A 17,108-nucleotide genomic window follows, 5' to 3' on the forward strand; every position below is an offset into this window, starting at 1 on the left:
AATTTGCTAAACCATAATACGAAATGTCATAGTCAACAAAAATCATTCAATACAAAGTAAATGTAGCAAAATGAAAAAAAAAATGAAAATGAGTTTAAGAAAAGTAATCAAATGATCAAAATGGACAAAAATTAAAAGTAAAAGTGTTGTTGAGGGGGAAGCCATGAAACGACATGCCACATAAGGTGGCATCGAAACTCCAAAATTTGCAAAGCAGATGGAAAGAATGCACCGGACCAGCACCAAGCGCTGCGAAAAGGGAGAGTTGAGTGCATCAGAAGAGGAAGGCCGAGTGCACCATACGGACGTCCCCAATACAGTTAAAGGTGCCAACAAACTCACCCAACGGGCATCTGGCACGGTGTCAGAAGAGTACTCTAGGCACCGCACAGGAATAGGACACGGAATGTCAAGAGAGGTCCGAACACCCTCGATTTGTTATCCATCATGCTCTACCTCTCTCATCCACTCTCCATATGTAAGGAAAAGAGGAATCCTAGATTTTTCTTACACACAACTCTTTATGAGAATAATTCGACACACAATTGGGAGTAGACTCTCACTCTCGAAATTCCCTTCTACTCTATTTGCTTCATACCTATTTCCTCTCCATTTGAATTTTAATTTGAGTATCAAAGTGCATTCGACATAGTACTACATTAGTACTAATTTTCCTGGAGGTGTTAAGAGTTTGGACACTTACGTGACACCCATGAAGTGAAATTGCATTAACAAGTACAAAGTTGAAAAATAATAAGGAACAAAATGAAAAGAAATAAATAAAAAAAAACACATCACAAAACAAATAATTGAGATTTCATTAAGATTCTCCACTTCTTATTGTCTAGAAAAGACAAAAGAAAAAGGAAGGTTACAAAATAATTAATTTCAATCCAGCAATGATGACCTTCTACAAGGTCTAATTTTTAAACCGAAGTTTCCCACCATAGATGGCCAATTTTATTTAATTATAAAGCTCAATGATTCTTTTTCTCGTATGTTTAATAATGTAAAAGAAACGGTTCAACTAATTTACTACGGTCGGATGCTATGTTGTGGGGTTACAAAATAATTGAAAATCACTTTTTTTTCATGTTAAATTACAAAGTGTAGAGATCGAATCAACAATCTCTTGATTGAAAATATAAATCAATTACCGCTGAGTTATATTTATTTTTATCTATTAATGACAATATATCCTATCTAAATATCTCTACCATCTGATATTGGTTCGCTTTGATCATAAATCTTTACTTTTGGTTTCACCCAATCTATCGACCTTTCTCGAATCTATGTGAGATTTTGTAATACCAACATATTTTATGTGAGATGTTGATTATTTAAAATTATGGCAAAAATAAATAAATTTTTAAAGAAAATTTTAAAAATGAGTGATTTCTTGGTTTTTGATTTTCTAATTTTAAAAATTAAGTTGGGAAACACTATGTTTCTTTGTCCAGCTATATACTCTTTAAAAATGTTGTCAAAATCTAAGCAGAATTTTAAAAACCTAAAAGAATATAGTTTCTGACAAATTATTTTTTATCTTTAAATGTAACAACGAATTAATACATGATGTAAAAAACATATCTAAGAAAGAATATAAATCCAGTATAATTTTTAAAAATAGAATAATTAACGAATGGATTTAAACGAATTTAATTATGATAATATTATTTGGACGCGCCTTTTATCAAATACTAGTAAGAAAATAAGACAAGGATTGAATAGAATATAGAGTAGGTAACGTTATTTTTTTTAAGAAAAACAAAATATGACATCAAACTTCTAGCTCAATTGGGTTTAAAAAAAGACTGTAAAAAAACATTTAGTAAAATTAGTAAAAATAGTAACTATGTTTATTTACTTTTATGATGGCATAGTTCTCACGGCTTTGCTTTTGGTTTCACCCAAAAAATCTCAGTCCAATGAAGATAATTGTCCTCTTTTATATACCCATGATCATTCCCTTTCATATCGAATGTGGAACTTTGTTTGCAATCACCTTACAAACCCAACACGACTCCGACGAGTGGTGGCTTGATCTGTCGAACGCGACCTAAGTCATATTGTTGCTTATGAAGACATTGAAAACGGTCTTCTTCTCGTTGGCGACAACCCAAATCACAAAAAATAATAATAATGAAAATAAGAATTCTGTTGAGAGTGACAGAGGAGGGAGAAGCGTGGAGAAGAGGGAAATGAAGGAAAAAACAACAAATAAGTTAAACAAATAATATATATATAATAAAATATAAAACTCACTGACGCCATGTCAGCAATCTGTTACCACAGTTGTTTTGATTTTAGGGATATTTTAGTCTGCGTTAAATTTTCACTTTTTGAAATTTAGTAACCAAATAAAAACCTAGCTTCAAACTCATTGATTAAAAATGTATTTTACCTAGCTTTTTCAAATATAGTACTTTAAAAAAAATGGAGACTCAATTTTAAAATGACAACTTTACTCAAATGATATACCTCTGTAATATATGTGTGTGATATACATATGATATACTACTGATATGAGTGTCTCATATACCTACAATATGTATATGATATACAACTGATATAGGATGTGCATATAATATACTATAATACTGATATAAGTAAAAAATTTTACTAGATTTAAAAATTTTTAAATAGGTGACACATTTTGAAATAAATAAAAGATTTTTACTGCAAACCGCAATTTCACTAAAAACCATATTAATTTTGAAGACCAAAAACTTATATATATAAAATTCTTTTTAGGGACAACACATTATGCTAAATATTGAAAGTTAGTTTTTTTTTTATTTTTTCCCCTTTTTTTTTGCATCAACATCTTCTTCTTCTTCTTTTTTTTTTTTCCTTTTTTGTTCGTTTTTGAGAAAAGAATATTCTAATCAAATGAGTACAAGTACAGCTAATTCCAACTCATGTAATGAGTTATTTTGTACTGCTAAAATAATTATGCTGAAATTACAATTTACAAGCTTTCTATGGAGAAATTTCCTACGATTGAGTTGTTTCATCACTCTATTCAACCAATTAACGAAGTTTGGAGGAAGAAATGTGTATAAATACTGATCATTGTTAGCTTTTTAGATTATAATCTAAACCAATTATTCAATTTTAATGAGAACTTACTAAAATTTTCCACCTTTCAAACTCTGCTAGTTTCTCAATATTTCTTGGTTCCTCAAATTTAAATTAACTCTACTTGTTTTATTACTTTTATTTCATTTTCATATTTACCAACTTGTTATATGTATTAACTTACCTTACTTTTATTTATGTTTTAAAAAACAATGAAAACATGGAATTTCATTAAAAGTTGTTTGGCGAGAATTTTTTTAAATATGTTGATATATTTTAATTAGTTAATATATAGGGATATATTCTTATTTATTTATTTAGATGGATATATTATAATTATACATAAAGATTCGAACTATCAACTTAGCATTAAATCAGATTTAAATTGTAATGGCTTTGAAGTTTTTCAGTATAACTTTAAATTTTTTAAAATATGTTGGTATATTTTAATTAGTTAATATATAAGTATATATTCTTATTTATTTATTCATATTTTGTTTATTTAGATGGATATATTATAATTATACCTAAAGATTCATACCGAAAAGATTTTTCTGTGATTAACTATTAAATCATATTTAAATTGTAGTGTATGACATGAATTTATATAGATATTTAGATGAATATATTACAATATAGGGTAAAGATTCGAATTTTAGACTTAGAATAATTTTTTAAAGTTGTGAATCCACGTCAAACATGAATTCATGTAATATCTATTAAATATTTGTCTTCTTTCAATTATTTTATTTAGGTTAAAAAACAAATTTTGATCCTGAAAGTAACGATAAACTTTAGTTTGTCGCAATTTAGTCCTTATAATTTCACTAGAATAATGATTTCGTCACTAAACTTTAGTTCGTAACATATTATTGTACATTAAAACCAAAAGTATTTTTTAACCTTCTATATATCAATAGACTTTTGTATATTTTATGTAGCAAGACTATATTTAGTCTATAATTATTATTTTTATAGTGATATTCTATTTAATGTACAATATTATATTATGAATTCATTCTATTTTTTATAAAAATAAAAATATTATATTATATTATAAATTGTATAAGATTTTACTTTGTAACCTATTTTTAGTTTTTGTTACCTATTTTATCATTGATTGAACCAAACATAGTTTCAATAAATTCTTAATTTTATTTCTAATTTTTCAATCTACTACCAAACATATGTGAATATGTGAATAGATAGAATACCACTCTTATTTTCATTGAATCCATTATTTCAAGAATCATGCTTTCATATCACCGATCAAAAGCACCATTCACTAAACTAGTCAATAATAACATTTTTAGATATTGGATTTGAATAAAACTATCTCTCAATAAGTACTCATGTCACTATTCAATTTTTTACAGCACATCATTTTTTAAAAAATATATTCTATTTTCATATTTTTCTCTTATTTATCAAAATTTTAACATCGATTAGCACAAAATAAATGCTTACGAGTAAATATCTAATTATTTTCTTTAATTAATAAAAAAATTTAGTCGGTTTAACCTTTTCTTTTTGGATTCAAATTTCTAATCTTAAATTATACATTTCCTCAAAACAATGTTAAATAAAGCTTGGTGCCATCTTTGATAGTACTAAAATATTATCATCTATATCAAACCACTGTCTCCAATAATGGCAATGAGCAATTTTCCCTTTCCTATATAATTAAGAACTTGCAAGAACAACAAAGATAATCACTGAAGCTAGTTAGATCTCATAGTTATATCGTGATGGAAATTTCTTGTTCCAAAAAGGAACAAGAAGATCATAGCGAAGCTCGAACCCAAGTATGGAAATACATATTTGGTTTTGTCGAAATGGCGGTAATAAAATGTGCAATCGAGCTCAAGATCGACGACGCCATTGAAAGTCATGGAAGCCCCATAACACTTCCACAGCTATCATCAGCTCTAAAATGCTCTCCACCAAGCTTACACCGCGTGTTGCGGTTCCTCGTTCACCGAGGCATTTTCAAAGAAGAAGAAACTGCAATCGAAGGCGTGAAAGGCTACACTCAAACGCCAATGTCTAGGCTGCTCACTAGCAGCAGCAAAAGCAGCATGGCTCCTCTGCTGCTGCTAGAGAGCAACCCGGTAATGCTCGCGCCATGGCATAAGCTAAGTGCATTTCTGAAGGACGACGACACTCCGCCATTCGAGGCTGCCCACGGGAGGGATTTGTGGAGCTATGCTGCAGCGGATCCGTCGTTCACCATGCTGCTCAATGAGGCCATGGCTTGTTTTGCGAGGCTGGTGATTGTGCCTGCAGTGATTGAAAGGTGTGGGGAGATTTTTGAAGGGGTTGGATCCTTGGTGGACGTGGGGGGAGGAAATGGGACTTGTTTGAGCATCTTGGTTAAGGCTTTTCCTTGGATTAGAGGCATTAATTTTGACCTTCCACATGTCGTGTTGGTCTCACCAAACTATGAGGGCGTCAAACATGTTGGTGGCAACATGTTTGATTGTGTCCCTAAGGCTGATGCTGCTTTCATCATGGTAAATTTAGAACTCGTTTATAACGTCTTTATTACAAAAATAAATTAGAATGGTATGTTCGATAATTGTTTTTTTGTTTCTTATTATTTTAGCATAAATATTTGTTTTGTAACTTTTTTTTTTGTTTTGCTTCGTGTTCTCTAAAATTTTAAATTCGAAAAAGAAAAAGTTGTATATAAAAGTTAAAATTTTAAATTAAATATTCAAAAGTTTTATGTTATTATTTAATTTTTTATATTTATTATGCATTTTATAAATAAAAAATGATAAAATAATACTTTTTGGAAAATACTTAGTTCTAACTGGTGATGCCCTATCTTTTATCACAACCATTAAATGTTTGACAATATTGGTAAAAATAAAGAATTTTTCTAAAAAATGATGAGTTGTCAAACTTTCAACCTTAAATACTTTTCATGCTTTTATTTATGTTTTTGGTGAAAAACTTGAACAAAAACTTGATTTTGTTGTTTCTAAAATTTATACACAATTTTGAAAACGTTTCTTAAAAGCGAGAAACGATCAAGAAACATGAACCGCTTACCAAACGCGCACTTATGTTTTTCAAAAATTGAAAATGAAAACAAGAAACAGTAACATTACCACTTTTAGGATTAAAAACTAAAAATCTAGTTCATGGTGTTATTTAATTTTACTGTTATTTTCTATCATTCTGCCCTCATTGATGTTAATATCTCGTTCATATACATATATATATATATGCTTCCAATAATGTACAATATAAATGACTTTAAGGTGTTATGCAGGAGGTTTTACATGATTGGGACGATGAAGAATGCATCAAACTTTTGAAAAACTGCAAAGAAGCAATTCCAAAAAAGACTGGAAAAGTTATAATCGTTGAAATCGTGATCGATGAAAAGGAACAAAATAAATTGTTAGACGTAAGGTTGATGATGGATATGATAATGATGGCGCATACCAATAAAGGCAAGGAAAGAACACGTGAGGAATGGGCCTATGTTCTTCAAAAGGCTGGTTTTAGTCGATATATCATCACTCCCACTTCAACCATCCAATCTGTTATTCAAGCTTTTCCTTAATATATCTATCAAAGAAAATGAGTATCTTCTCTTTTTAATTTGTTGTGAAAATAAAAAGTTTATGAGTTTGAATTTAAAGAGTGGTTTGTCCTATTTACTAAGTTGTGTTAGATATTCCATTCTTTGTGCTCTTCATATCTAATAGATACCTTATATTTTAAAACTTACTCAAAATAATACGATTGGTAAATTTCACACATACTAGCTATATATGATTTATAAACGTATATCCTTTCGAAAAGGCGCTCTCTCTCTCCTTCTACTCTCTCCCTGGGTGATGGAACAAATCTAAGAAGGTGCACGACGATCCAAAACCCTACGACAGTCGACATTAGTGGTGACGATTCACGGTGTAGGAAGACCCAAAAATCCATGGAATCCCATGGCGGCAATGGCGACGGCTAAAAGAATTTAAATCAGAATATATAGTGTGAAAATTCACTTTCTTTGCTTGCGAATTGCTATATATTACTGTACATGAAGGACACCAGAAAAAATAAAGCAATAAGCTAACAGTAACAGCTAGTGAAACATAGCAATAATTTTGGTTTGCTATAGAAAGGTAAGCACTCTTCTCATATTCTCATTACTAACTACCATAATTAAGGCAAGTATTCAACGACAATATTCTGCTGTTTAGTAAAGGTGTTTAATGTTGCAGCTCACTACCTTGCTTTCACAATCTTTATGGAATTTTTTTTTTTAATAACATCGGGGTTGGGGATTAAACTCACAGCCACCTTTTGGCTGAAGATATATGTCAATTATCGTTGAGCTATCATCTTCTCTCTCGATAAACCAACAGTGGCTCAGAAGTTTTTTTTTTTTCATCTCATTGTCCCCAAGTATCTTCTTTGACATAGCTCTCACGATTTTGATTTTGATTTCACCTAGAAGTATGTCCTTCTATAGATCACTCCTTCCTACTTTGTTTGCATTTTGTATAAACCCAACATAAATCTCTTTTTCACTCTTTCTCTTGTTTGGCTTAATGAGAAAATGAAAAATTAAAAAATAAAAATAAAAATTTGTCCGAATCAAAACAAACTCATCTCTCTTGAAATTTTCATCTCTCTCTCTCTCCTGTTTAGCCTAACGAAAAACGGGTAATTTCTTTTGCTTATGAGGTTGAAGGGTGTTGAAAGCGAAAATCCTAGACCAAGGATAAAAAAAATAAAAAAAATAAAAAAGAAAACCCTAGATTGGATTTTTTTTTTTTGTTAATGAAACCTGACCCAAAACGAAAATCGAATACTTTCGGGTCATGTTGGTTTCATCTGGAAATCGACTGGAACCGACTGAATTACACTCCTAATTATGACGAATATGCATGTGTATTCATTTATTGCTTCTTTTGACTCCACTTATATACATCACTATTTAATAATTATTTAATAATTGGATACTTTCTTCCTAATTTAAAATTTATTTTAGTCCAAAACATTGCTTTTATTCCATTTTAAATTTTAAAGTGCCTATTTTAATCTTAAAATTAATATATATATATATATATATATTAGTCATTATTGTTATTTTATCCTTAATTATTTAATAAACTGATGGCCATACATTTGTATTTAACTGATTAACAAACTTAGTGAGTAGTAGGCCGGGCTCCTTTTTGGCTAATCAATCTTTGTCAGACTTTTTTTTTTTATTATTTTCTTGTTACACTCTAATACCATTTTAATATTTATTATTAAAAGTTCCATCTTAAAACAAATTAACAGTGATAGAAGTAACTCATGTAATGATAAACTTTAATTTGTTTTTATGTGGATGCTGTTACGAAGTGCAAGCCAATAGGCCAACAACAACTCCATAATCTTTCTCATTATGTTATTAGAGGATCTGCCCTGAGAGGTAAGAATAGATAAATAAAGAAAAATGAAAAGGTGCAATCCAACCGAATAAATGCAATTCATATCATAATGAATTCTTTCTCTGTTGTCATTCTGAAAGGTGGAAGCTAAGATGAAAAAAAGAATCGACCGTTAAGTATTAAAAGTCGCACTAGAAAAATAATAGAAAGAGGGGCAAATATATATGTCTATATAGATAGATATATTGAATTATATTGAATTGCAGATACATAAATGATAGAATCATTTTAGATCAGACCAAATACGGGTCTAAGATAGAGATGAAAAAAGCTAGACAAGAAATAAAATAGGAGGAAACACTTTTCAATAGAGGAATCGGTATTCTAATGAATTCAGTGGTAAATCTAGGTTGATATGGTTAATATTTGTGTAACTAATATAATACCAAATCTCCCACTAGTTTTATTTTCTAAATTTAGTTCTCTCACCCCTCTATTTAAAGGTGTCTCTATTTAAATGTGAGAACTTACGGTGTTTTCACACAGAAATTAAATCAAAAACTACTTCTTGAGTTATTTCATTTTTATGTTAATTGTTTTCTTAGGATCTCACGTTGAAAAGAAAATGAACCTTATAATGCTTTATAATATAGACATTGACTACTTCTCCCCTTGCCAATTGGTTTTGAGATGAACCACATCAATATTAATGTGATATTAAAGTCCGTCTTATTGCCAAAGGCTTCCACCAACATCCTAGTGTTGACTATTTTGAAACGTTCAGCCCAGCACCCTCAACATTACTATTCATTCTAGTTCCTACAGCTTCTCAATTATATTTCATATATGTAGTGAGTTTGAATTGACCCGATTAGCTAGAAGGTTCATTTCGCTATTGTGCTAAGTTTAACCAACCGTCTGACATAAAATTAGTGAAATCTGAGCGTAGCTATGTCATGTGAAGTGAAGAGCCTCTACCTCCTTTCTTAGACACCTACTTTTATTATTCCTCAGAGCACAAGAATCAGGATAAACTCGCCAGTTGTATAACTATAGTACAGAGTTTTGGGGGAATAATTATATCGCCCTTCCCCATGGACCGAGAAAACGGGAAGGAACATTATTCCACGTTTGATCTTCCACATGTTGTGGCGGCTTCCGTTGAATACAAAGATTTGCAGCTGCAACATGTCGGTGGCAATATGTTCGATTTTGTCCCAAAGCTAGGCTGATGCTACTTTTCCCAAGGTTAGTATAGCATATATGTGTGTATTTTTTAGCTACAGTTAATACTTTGGTCCTATGTCAAACATTATATGAGAAAGGGAACGTAGGGGTGTTCATGGGCGGGGACGGGGAGCCTTCTCCAACCCATCTCTGTCCCACTGTCCTCTATTTCAATCTTCATTATCATGAAATTTACTACTATATTTTGTTACTATATTTTGTGGCTATCGAGTTTTTTGTATCTTTCAAGTTGCGCTTCCCATTTAGGTGACAGGAATATAATGTCCTCCATCTCTGTCTGGATGCCTAAATAGAGATTCTCCGTCCCATTTTAGGTGGGATGACAAGAAATTAAATAAACACCTTACAATGTGTATTTGAAAACTTATATATAATTATGCTCTATTCCCACTCTCTTCTGTTTTTTTTTTTTAATATATTGCATGAAAAAAAATAGTTAATATATACATTCCAACATCTATAAAAGTAGAGTTCTATTTTCTTTGTAATAAAAAATAATTTTCAAATGTTGACGATTTATTTCGTAGGATGATATTTAATTTATAATGGAACTCAATCTTTAACCCAATTAATTGAAAAGAAAAAATAAAGGATAATACTTGACTCCTTAATTCATGTAGGGTGGGGATAATCCAATTCGCAATCTTTGGTCGGAGATATATATGTGATTATCCATCGGTTCCAATCAATTTTTATTAATAATAAAAAAACAATTTTTAAAATATCTATGAAACAGTTCTTTAAAATATATATATATATTTCCATAAGCAATTCGTTGCAATAATATATTATACAAAATTAATTACTTTTGAGGTTAAATAACAGTGGGTTCTACGTGATTGGAACGACAAATAACGAAACAAGCCATTCCAAAAGACAGTGGAAAGTTGAGAATCGTAGAAGCAATAATTGATGAAAAAGAAGAAAATCAATTGTAAGATGTAGCTTTAATGTTCAACACAGCGATGATGATCCACACCAATAAAAGGAAAGGATAGAACACAAGAGGAGTGGGCTCATGTTACCAATACAGCTGCCTTTAGTCATTACACCATCACATCAATTCACACAGTCCAATATATTGTTCAATGAAGAGAATGTATAATAGAATAATGAAAGGTAGTAAAAGAAGAGAGAAATTAATTATAGAACCCACTCAAATTTAAAATTAAAAAGAGGGCGGAACCCACCAAATTTATGGAACAAGAAATAAATTGTGGACCCAACAAATTGAAGAGTGGATTTAAATTTTAAATCTTAGAGTTCTTAAATCTTTTGTTTGAACCAACAGCGATCTTCTTAAATCTATTCCTATTCGACTCTCCGCTTTCTTTAAATCTTGATTACATATACCTATTGACAATTATTTACAATGGTCTAAATTTGGAGTATATCATCTCTTTTTAGTATAACAAATTATAAGTATGGAGGTTTGGACCTCCAACTTAAAAGAAAGAAATATATAGATGTCAATTATCGTTGAGCTATATTCATATTATCCATTATTCATGTCTTTAAAAATTGTATATTCAAATTCGTTACCCTTGTTTGCAATAAAAAATAATTAATGTTGATGCGTGGATTTTGACCCTGCAGTTCTCCTCATAACTTGATAATAAAGGAACTGGTACCTGCAAAACCAAATCGATCTAAACCGATGTGACCTCAGTGACACGGGCTCCGATGCTTAAGTTAGTGAGCGAGAGTTGAGAAAATAGTGAGCTAGAGATAAGTCACTTACCTCTTTAGGGTTGGATCTCACTACTACTTATAACCGTGAAAATGATTCCAAAACCTTCCGTAGCCAAACCCTAATTCAGCATTGCAGGGTCTGAGGGGAATGGTTGATCGCAGATGAGAGATTCACGGGCTGGGCCGTGGGCCGAGCTCGGCCCGATTGATTCTCCACCGATCACTTTCCTCGTTCTCTGCCTCGGCGCTAGGTCGTCCTTTGGGCCGGCCAGTTACGTCGCGGGCCGGTCTCCCCCAATCGATGATCTCGGACTTCAACTCCTTGTCTGTTTTGGGTCGTTTTTGTTCTCTATAACAATTCACTTGGGTGTGATAATTCATATCTGACTTTATGGTTTCATAAAGATATTGGGTTAGTTGTATTTAATTTCCATTAATAAGTTAAGAGAAGTTAAGAGATTAAAATTTATTATTTGGTAAAATTGATTTGAGATAATAAATCTGATTTATTCTTGACTTGACTTATTGAACTCCTTCAACAAAGGGACATATAGGTTAGGATAAACCTCTGTAATTAAATTCCCTCTACTCTCTTAATTAGCTAATTAATTTGTAATTATTTTTTTAATTATTTATTGGTAGTAATAATTTTAACTCTTAGTGAGTTTTCCATCACTTTTAAGAAAAGTACTTTTTCGAGATATAAACACTTCTAAGAAATGCTAATCAAGTGCTTTTCCTAAAAAAAATATTTTAAGCATTTTGATATATTTTTAGAATTTGTAAACTAATTTTGTATTATCTAAGCTGATGCCCCAAGATTTTAAAGTGCTTTTAAATTACCTAAATTATTAGATATCCAATATAGAATTAAATTTATCCAATTTAAGCTGATTTATTCATCCTTAACATGTATCAAAGTGGGAGGTCCTGTGTTGTTCGAACCTTTCCATTTATTATGATTTCTACTCGTACCCAACCCATCACTTTAAACGCGGTGGTTTATTCATCCTTAACACAAACCATTTTTTATTAATCTTATCATTAAAATAAAAAAAAAACCTCTGTTTTTGCATTTCTTTCCATCTTAGTTATCAAACATTTAAGAGGGTAATGATAAGATTGGCGATCCTTACCGAAGTATTTTCCTCTCTCTTTTATTGTTTAAAGAATTATTTGGGTATTGAATTGAACATTCATAACTATTATTAATGTCAGAAAATAATTGAGTGATTGATGAGTAAAATTAATTAGATAGTGATAATAAACTTTGCTACTATTTGATATATATATATATATTCACATAATTAAGAACTTGCAAGATACATAATATCACAATGGAAAGTAGTCACAAAGAATCAAAACTGAAGAAGGAAGAAGGAGATAGTGAAGCCACCATCCAAATATGGAAACACATATTTGGTTTCTCTGAAATCGCGGTTGTAAAATGCGCCATTGAGCTTAAAATTGGCGACGCTATTGAATGCTACGGAAGCCCCATGACACTGTCACAGTTATCATCAGCCTTAAACTGCTCTTCACCGCTCCTATATCGCATCTTGAGATTCCTCATAAGGCGTGGAATTTTCAGAGAAGAAACAACGCCTGAAAATCTCACAGCCTATGCTCAAACGCCTTTGTCTCGGCTGCTCACCACCAGCGGCGAGAGCAGCATGGCGCCCTTGTTTCTGCTAGAGAATGGCCCTGTAATGCTGGCGCCATGGCACAACTTATCTGCAAACATCAAGAATAATAGTGAATGGTTGCCATTTGAGGCTGCTCATGGCAACGACTTGTGGAGCTATGCTGCGGCTAATCCAACATTCAATGCATTGTTTAATGAGGCCATTGCTTGTTTTGGCAGGGTGATTACTGTGCCTGCGATACTTGAAAGTTGTGGAGAGGTTTTTGAAGGAGTTGGATGTTTGGTGGATGTGGGAGGAGGAAATGGAACTAGCTTGAGCATGATTGTGAAGGCTTGCCCATGGATTCGTGGTCTCAACTTTGATCTTCCACATGTTGTGTCAACTTCACCGGAATACGAGAATGTGCGGCATGTAGGTGGCAACATGTTCGACTATGTCCCGAAGGCTGATGCTGCTTTTTTCATGGTTCGTATGTTATTTCGATCAAAATTTAGGCATTGTTTACAGCGGCTGTAAATTTGTGTCAAAGGTTTTTATTGTATACGAAATTTATGTTAAATTTTGTCAAATAGAGACTAAAGTGGTCGTCTTTTTAAACATATGAGGACAAAAAAAAATACAGTAGGGACTAAAAATGAACAAAAGTTTAAACATTTTGAAAATATATGTATTAAAATGAAGCAAGTATCGGAAGTACAAGAATCAAAAGAGTATTTAAACCTAGTTATATGGTATATTCTAGAGCATGTGGGTGGGGTAAAATTAATAGATGATTTTTTAACTTGTTACTCCCAATTATATGTCAAACTTTAGATGAAAAGTGATATATACACATTTGAATCCCTTCAACATGTTAATTTTATTCCTTGTTTTCTACTTAAAATGAATGAACATGTATGAGCATGTATTTTGGTCTCTCAAATGATTATATTTACATGTGCATTCGATCTCTTATCTTTTTAATGTGGTATCCTTAACATGTCATCTCAAGATTGTGGCTCTTTTGGCTTATTGATCTTCGTCGGATCCGATTTTTTGATCGGATGGTCGTTTGAGCATTTTGAGCTCTAATACCATGTCAATATTATATTCATAGATTTTATCTCAAAATCAATTGAAAGTGAGAATGAGTAGCTCATGTCTATTATAAATCTTTGTTAAGTCTCTTATTTTTCTCAATATGAGATATCCTTAACACATGTACTTCCAGCAATCATAGAACAAAATTAACGGACTTTCGACATTATTACAATTGTAGTGGATTCTACATTGCTGGGATGATGAAGAATGCATCAAAATTTTGAAAAATTGCAAGGAAGCCATCCCAAAAAGTAGAGGAAAAGTGATAATCGTAGAAATAGTGATTGATGAAAAGGAAAAAAGTAAGACGTCAGATATGAGGCTCATGCTAGACATGGCGATGATGGCTCGTTTCAAGAAGGGCAAGGAAAGAACAGCTGACGAATGGGCCTATTTACTTAACGAGGCTGGTTTTAGTCGACACACCATTACTCCCATTGGAGGCCTTCCATCTCTTATTCAAGCTTTTATATGATACTATAACAAAATGGGATTGAGACTTCGACTCCTTAACGGTACGGAGGAATCTTATCCTCACCTAACAACTAAAAAAGAAAAATACAAAAATAAACCTTTTATTTTTAAATAGAATGAATTGTCAATTTTTCAATAGCAATGAGACAAAATTTCATCCTCGCCGTTAAAAGAGTAGGATATTATCCATAATTACTGCTTCTTTTGTTTATATCCATCACTCTTCGTTAGAAAGAGTTTGCAAAATTCTAAAATAAAGGTCTCTTCCATTATATACTATTATAATAAAAGTTGTGTTGGTTGTCCATTTTAATTAACTATTCTTATTTATGACCATCTTTCTAAAAACTTTTCTTTTGTGCCATTTGATTTTTTTTCTTTTTTTTGATAAATTGTAAAATGCAAAACAATTCATTTAGAGTAAAACGAATCTTTTTTAATACAATATGTGAAGGTGGAGAATCAAACTCACACCCTTTGATTGGAGATATATGTCAATTACCGCTGACGTAGGCTTTACTTTCAACGAATAAATCGAATTAAATTTTAAAGGTTAAAAATATATATTTTCGCAAAAAAAATTGTTATGTTTTCAAAATTTAATAGAAACTTTTTAGCCAATATTGATGAGGCACACCCATAAGTAAGGTACCTAATTGTCTTTCATGACAACCCAATTCAATTTTTTTTTTAATTACCACCCAAATTCAGTTAAATTTAATCTAATATATAGTAATATTACGACAATGATTCATTGATAATATTAAAACTAATTATACTATATATAAAAAAGTGAGTTGAAGAGAGACAAGTTAATTAAGAGACAACGAGGTTGGAGAGAGATATTAAAGACGATTTAGAGATAGAGACGATAGGTATATTAAAATCTAAAAAGAATCAGTTAAATATATAAATTAGAGAGACATATGTATGATTTTTTTAATAAGTTAGTGCAAAAAAAATGATTGAAAAATATAGATATTAAATAAAGAAATATAAACCTTAACTGATTAGGATGTTTAAAAGATAAGAACTTCAAATTCTTATCTCATATGCTGTAATAAAAAAGTATAAATTTATTAAATAAAGGAATATAAATTAGACATATATGTTAGAAAAAAAGATAGGTTAGAGATGTACTGTACTTTTAAAAATATCACATGAAGTATCATGAAGAAGAAAAAATTAGAGATTTTAAAAAGAACAATGAAACCATTTGTTTTCTCAAAATCTATAATTTTATAAACGTTTTTAAAAATTTTAAAAAATGAAATTTAATGGGTTATCTATCAACTCTGCTTTATAAATCGAAAAATAATCAAACTTGTTTGTTTTATCTTAATTTCGGTTTAATAACTATTTTTATTTTTGGTCTTTGATTTTTTTAAATTAAACTCGTAAATGTTGGGTCCGTGAAAGGGTGTAAATAAAGTTGGTTAGAAGAGGGAGTGATCCATTATATTTAAGAGATGATAGTTATCTCCAAGTATGAAGTAGTGGTGAAACTAAAAGCAGAGTATTTTTGGGGATATTTGAGATATCTTTGTGGTTAACAAATGGTATTGGTTAATACTCGAGTGCTATGAGGTTATTCCACCCTACATGTTGGGCTAAAAAAATCAATTATTTTTTATTTTTATTTATTATTTGACTTATATCCCTATTTAAGAGAAAAAGTAAGGTTGTAAATCTCATTTTGGGTTTTAGCCCTTAAATTTAAAGTCTCGGCATAAAAGATAAAAATAAAAATTCTGATTTTAATCTTGTTGTTAGTTTTCTATCAATAGTTCATCTGAAACTTAATATATATATATATATATATATATCATGTTTTTTTTTCTTTTGTGGTATGTACATAAATACCATCAAATAAATATATTTTTCAAATATATTAGAAAGTTTAAAATTTTACAGAAGTAACGTCATTAAAATTAACATCAAACTCATACGTAAACGTAAAGAAGAATCAAACTTTTGCAATATTTGACAAAAAAGAAATATATTTTGAAAAGTTGTAACATTTTTTTAAACCATATTAAATGTTATGGAATGATATTTCTCTCTCTTTTTTCATTCATTTATATGTATATTTAGTATAACATGACTAACAATATATTGGTTTGAGATATATGTCAACTAGCACTAAGTTATATTCGTTTTGGCCATTCATTTATATATTGGATACATATCTACTTGGACAACAATTTATAACTACAATATAATTCAACTAGATAAAGCATTAGTAATCTTTTTAAAAGTTGGAGATTCAAATTCTAATTTTTTTAACTCAAAATATTATTTAAAATTATGATTTTAATGGTTTCATTCAGAACTTTAATTGAATTAATTTCAATAAATAACTTTAATTGAATTAAGGGATTCAAATTTATTATTTGGTAAAATTGATTTGTGATAATAAATTTTTATTTACTCTTGAATTTAATTTTTTAACTTCTTCGAGAAAGGAACATGCATGTAGGTTAAGTTT

General features: G+C 30.5%; 2 protein-coding genes across 2 annotated transcripts; both read left to right on the forward strand.

The window, feature by feature from the left end:
• Positions 1-4,730: 4,730 nt before the first annotated feature.
• On the forward strand, positions 4,731-6,759 carry LOC111007584 (acetylserotonin O-methyltransferase). The gene is made up of 2 exons (XM_022279994.2): positions 4,731-5,594; positions 6,362-6,759. The coding sequence occupies exons 1-2, from the start codon at positions 4,830-4,832 to the stop codon at positions 6,656-6,658; spliced, it is 1,062 nt and encodes a 353-aa protein (XP_022135686.1). The 5' UTR covers positions 4,731-4,829; the 3' UTR covers positions 6,659-6,759.
• Positions 6,760-12,752: 5,993 nt separating this feature from the next.
• Positions 12,753-14,882, forward strand: LOC111007583 (acetylserotonin O-methyltransferase-like). Its single transcript, XM_022279993.2, has 2 exons — positions 12,753-13,531; positions 14,325-14,882. Exons 1-2 carry the CDS (start codon positions 12,758-12,760, stop codon positions 14,619-14,621), a joined length of 1,071 nt encoding a protein of 356 aa, XP_022135685.1. The 5' UTR covers positions 12,753-12,757; the 3' UTR covers positions 14,622-14,882.
• Positions 14,883-17,108: the final 2,226 nt, after the last annotated feature.

This window comes from Momordica charantia, assembly GCF_013281855.1.
Source record: "Momordica charantia cultivar OHB3-1 chromosome 4 unlocalized genomic scaffold, Mcharantia_2.0 BLBB01000004.1, whole genome shotgun sequence".
NCBI lineage: Eukaryota > Viridiplantae > Streptophyta > Magnoliopsida > Cucurbitales > Cucurbitaceae > Momordica > Momordica charantia.

Coding starts and splice junctions, on each gene's coding strand:
- LOC111007584 (XM_022279994.2), top strand. CDS start 4,830: ATGGAAATTTCTTGTTCCAAAAAGGAACAAGAAGATCATAGCGAAGCT. Junction 5,595..6,361: donor CTGATGCTGCTTTCATCATG/GTAAATTTAGAA, acceptor GGTGTTATGCAG/GAGGTTTTACATGATTGGGA.
- LOC111007583 (XM_022279993.2), top strand. CDS start 12,758: ATGGAAAGTAGTCACAAAGAATCAAAACTGAAGAAGGAAGAAGGAGAT. Junction 13,532..14,324: donor CTGATGCTGCTTTTTTCATG/GTTCGTATGTTA, acceptor TTACAATTGTAG/TGGATTCTACATTGCTGGGA.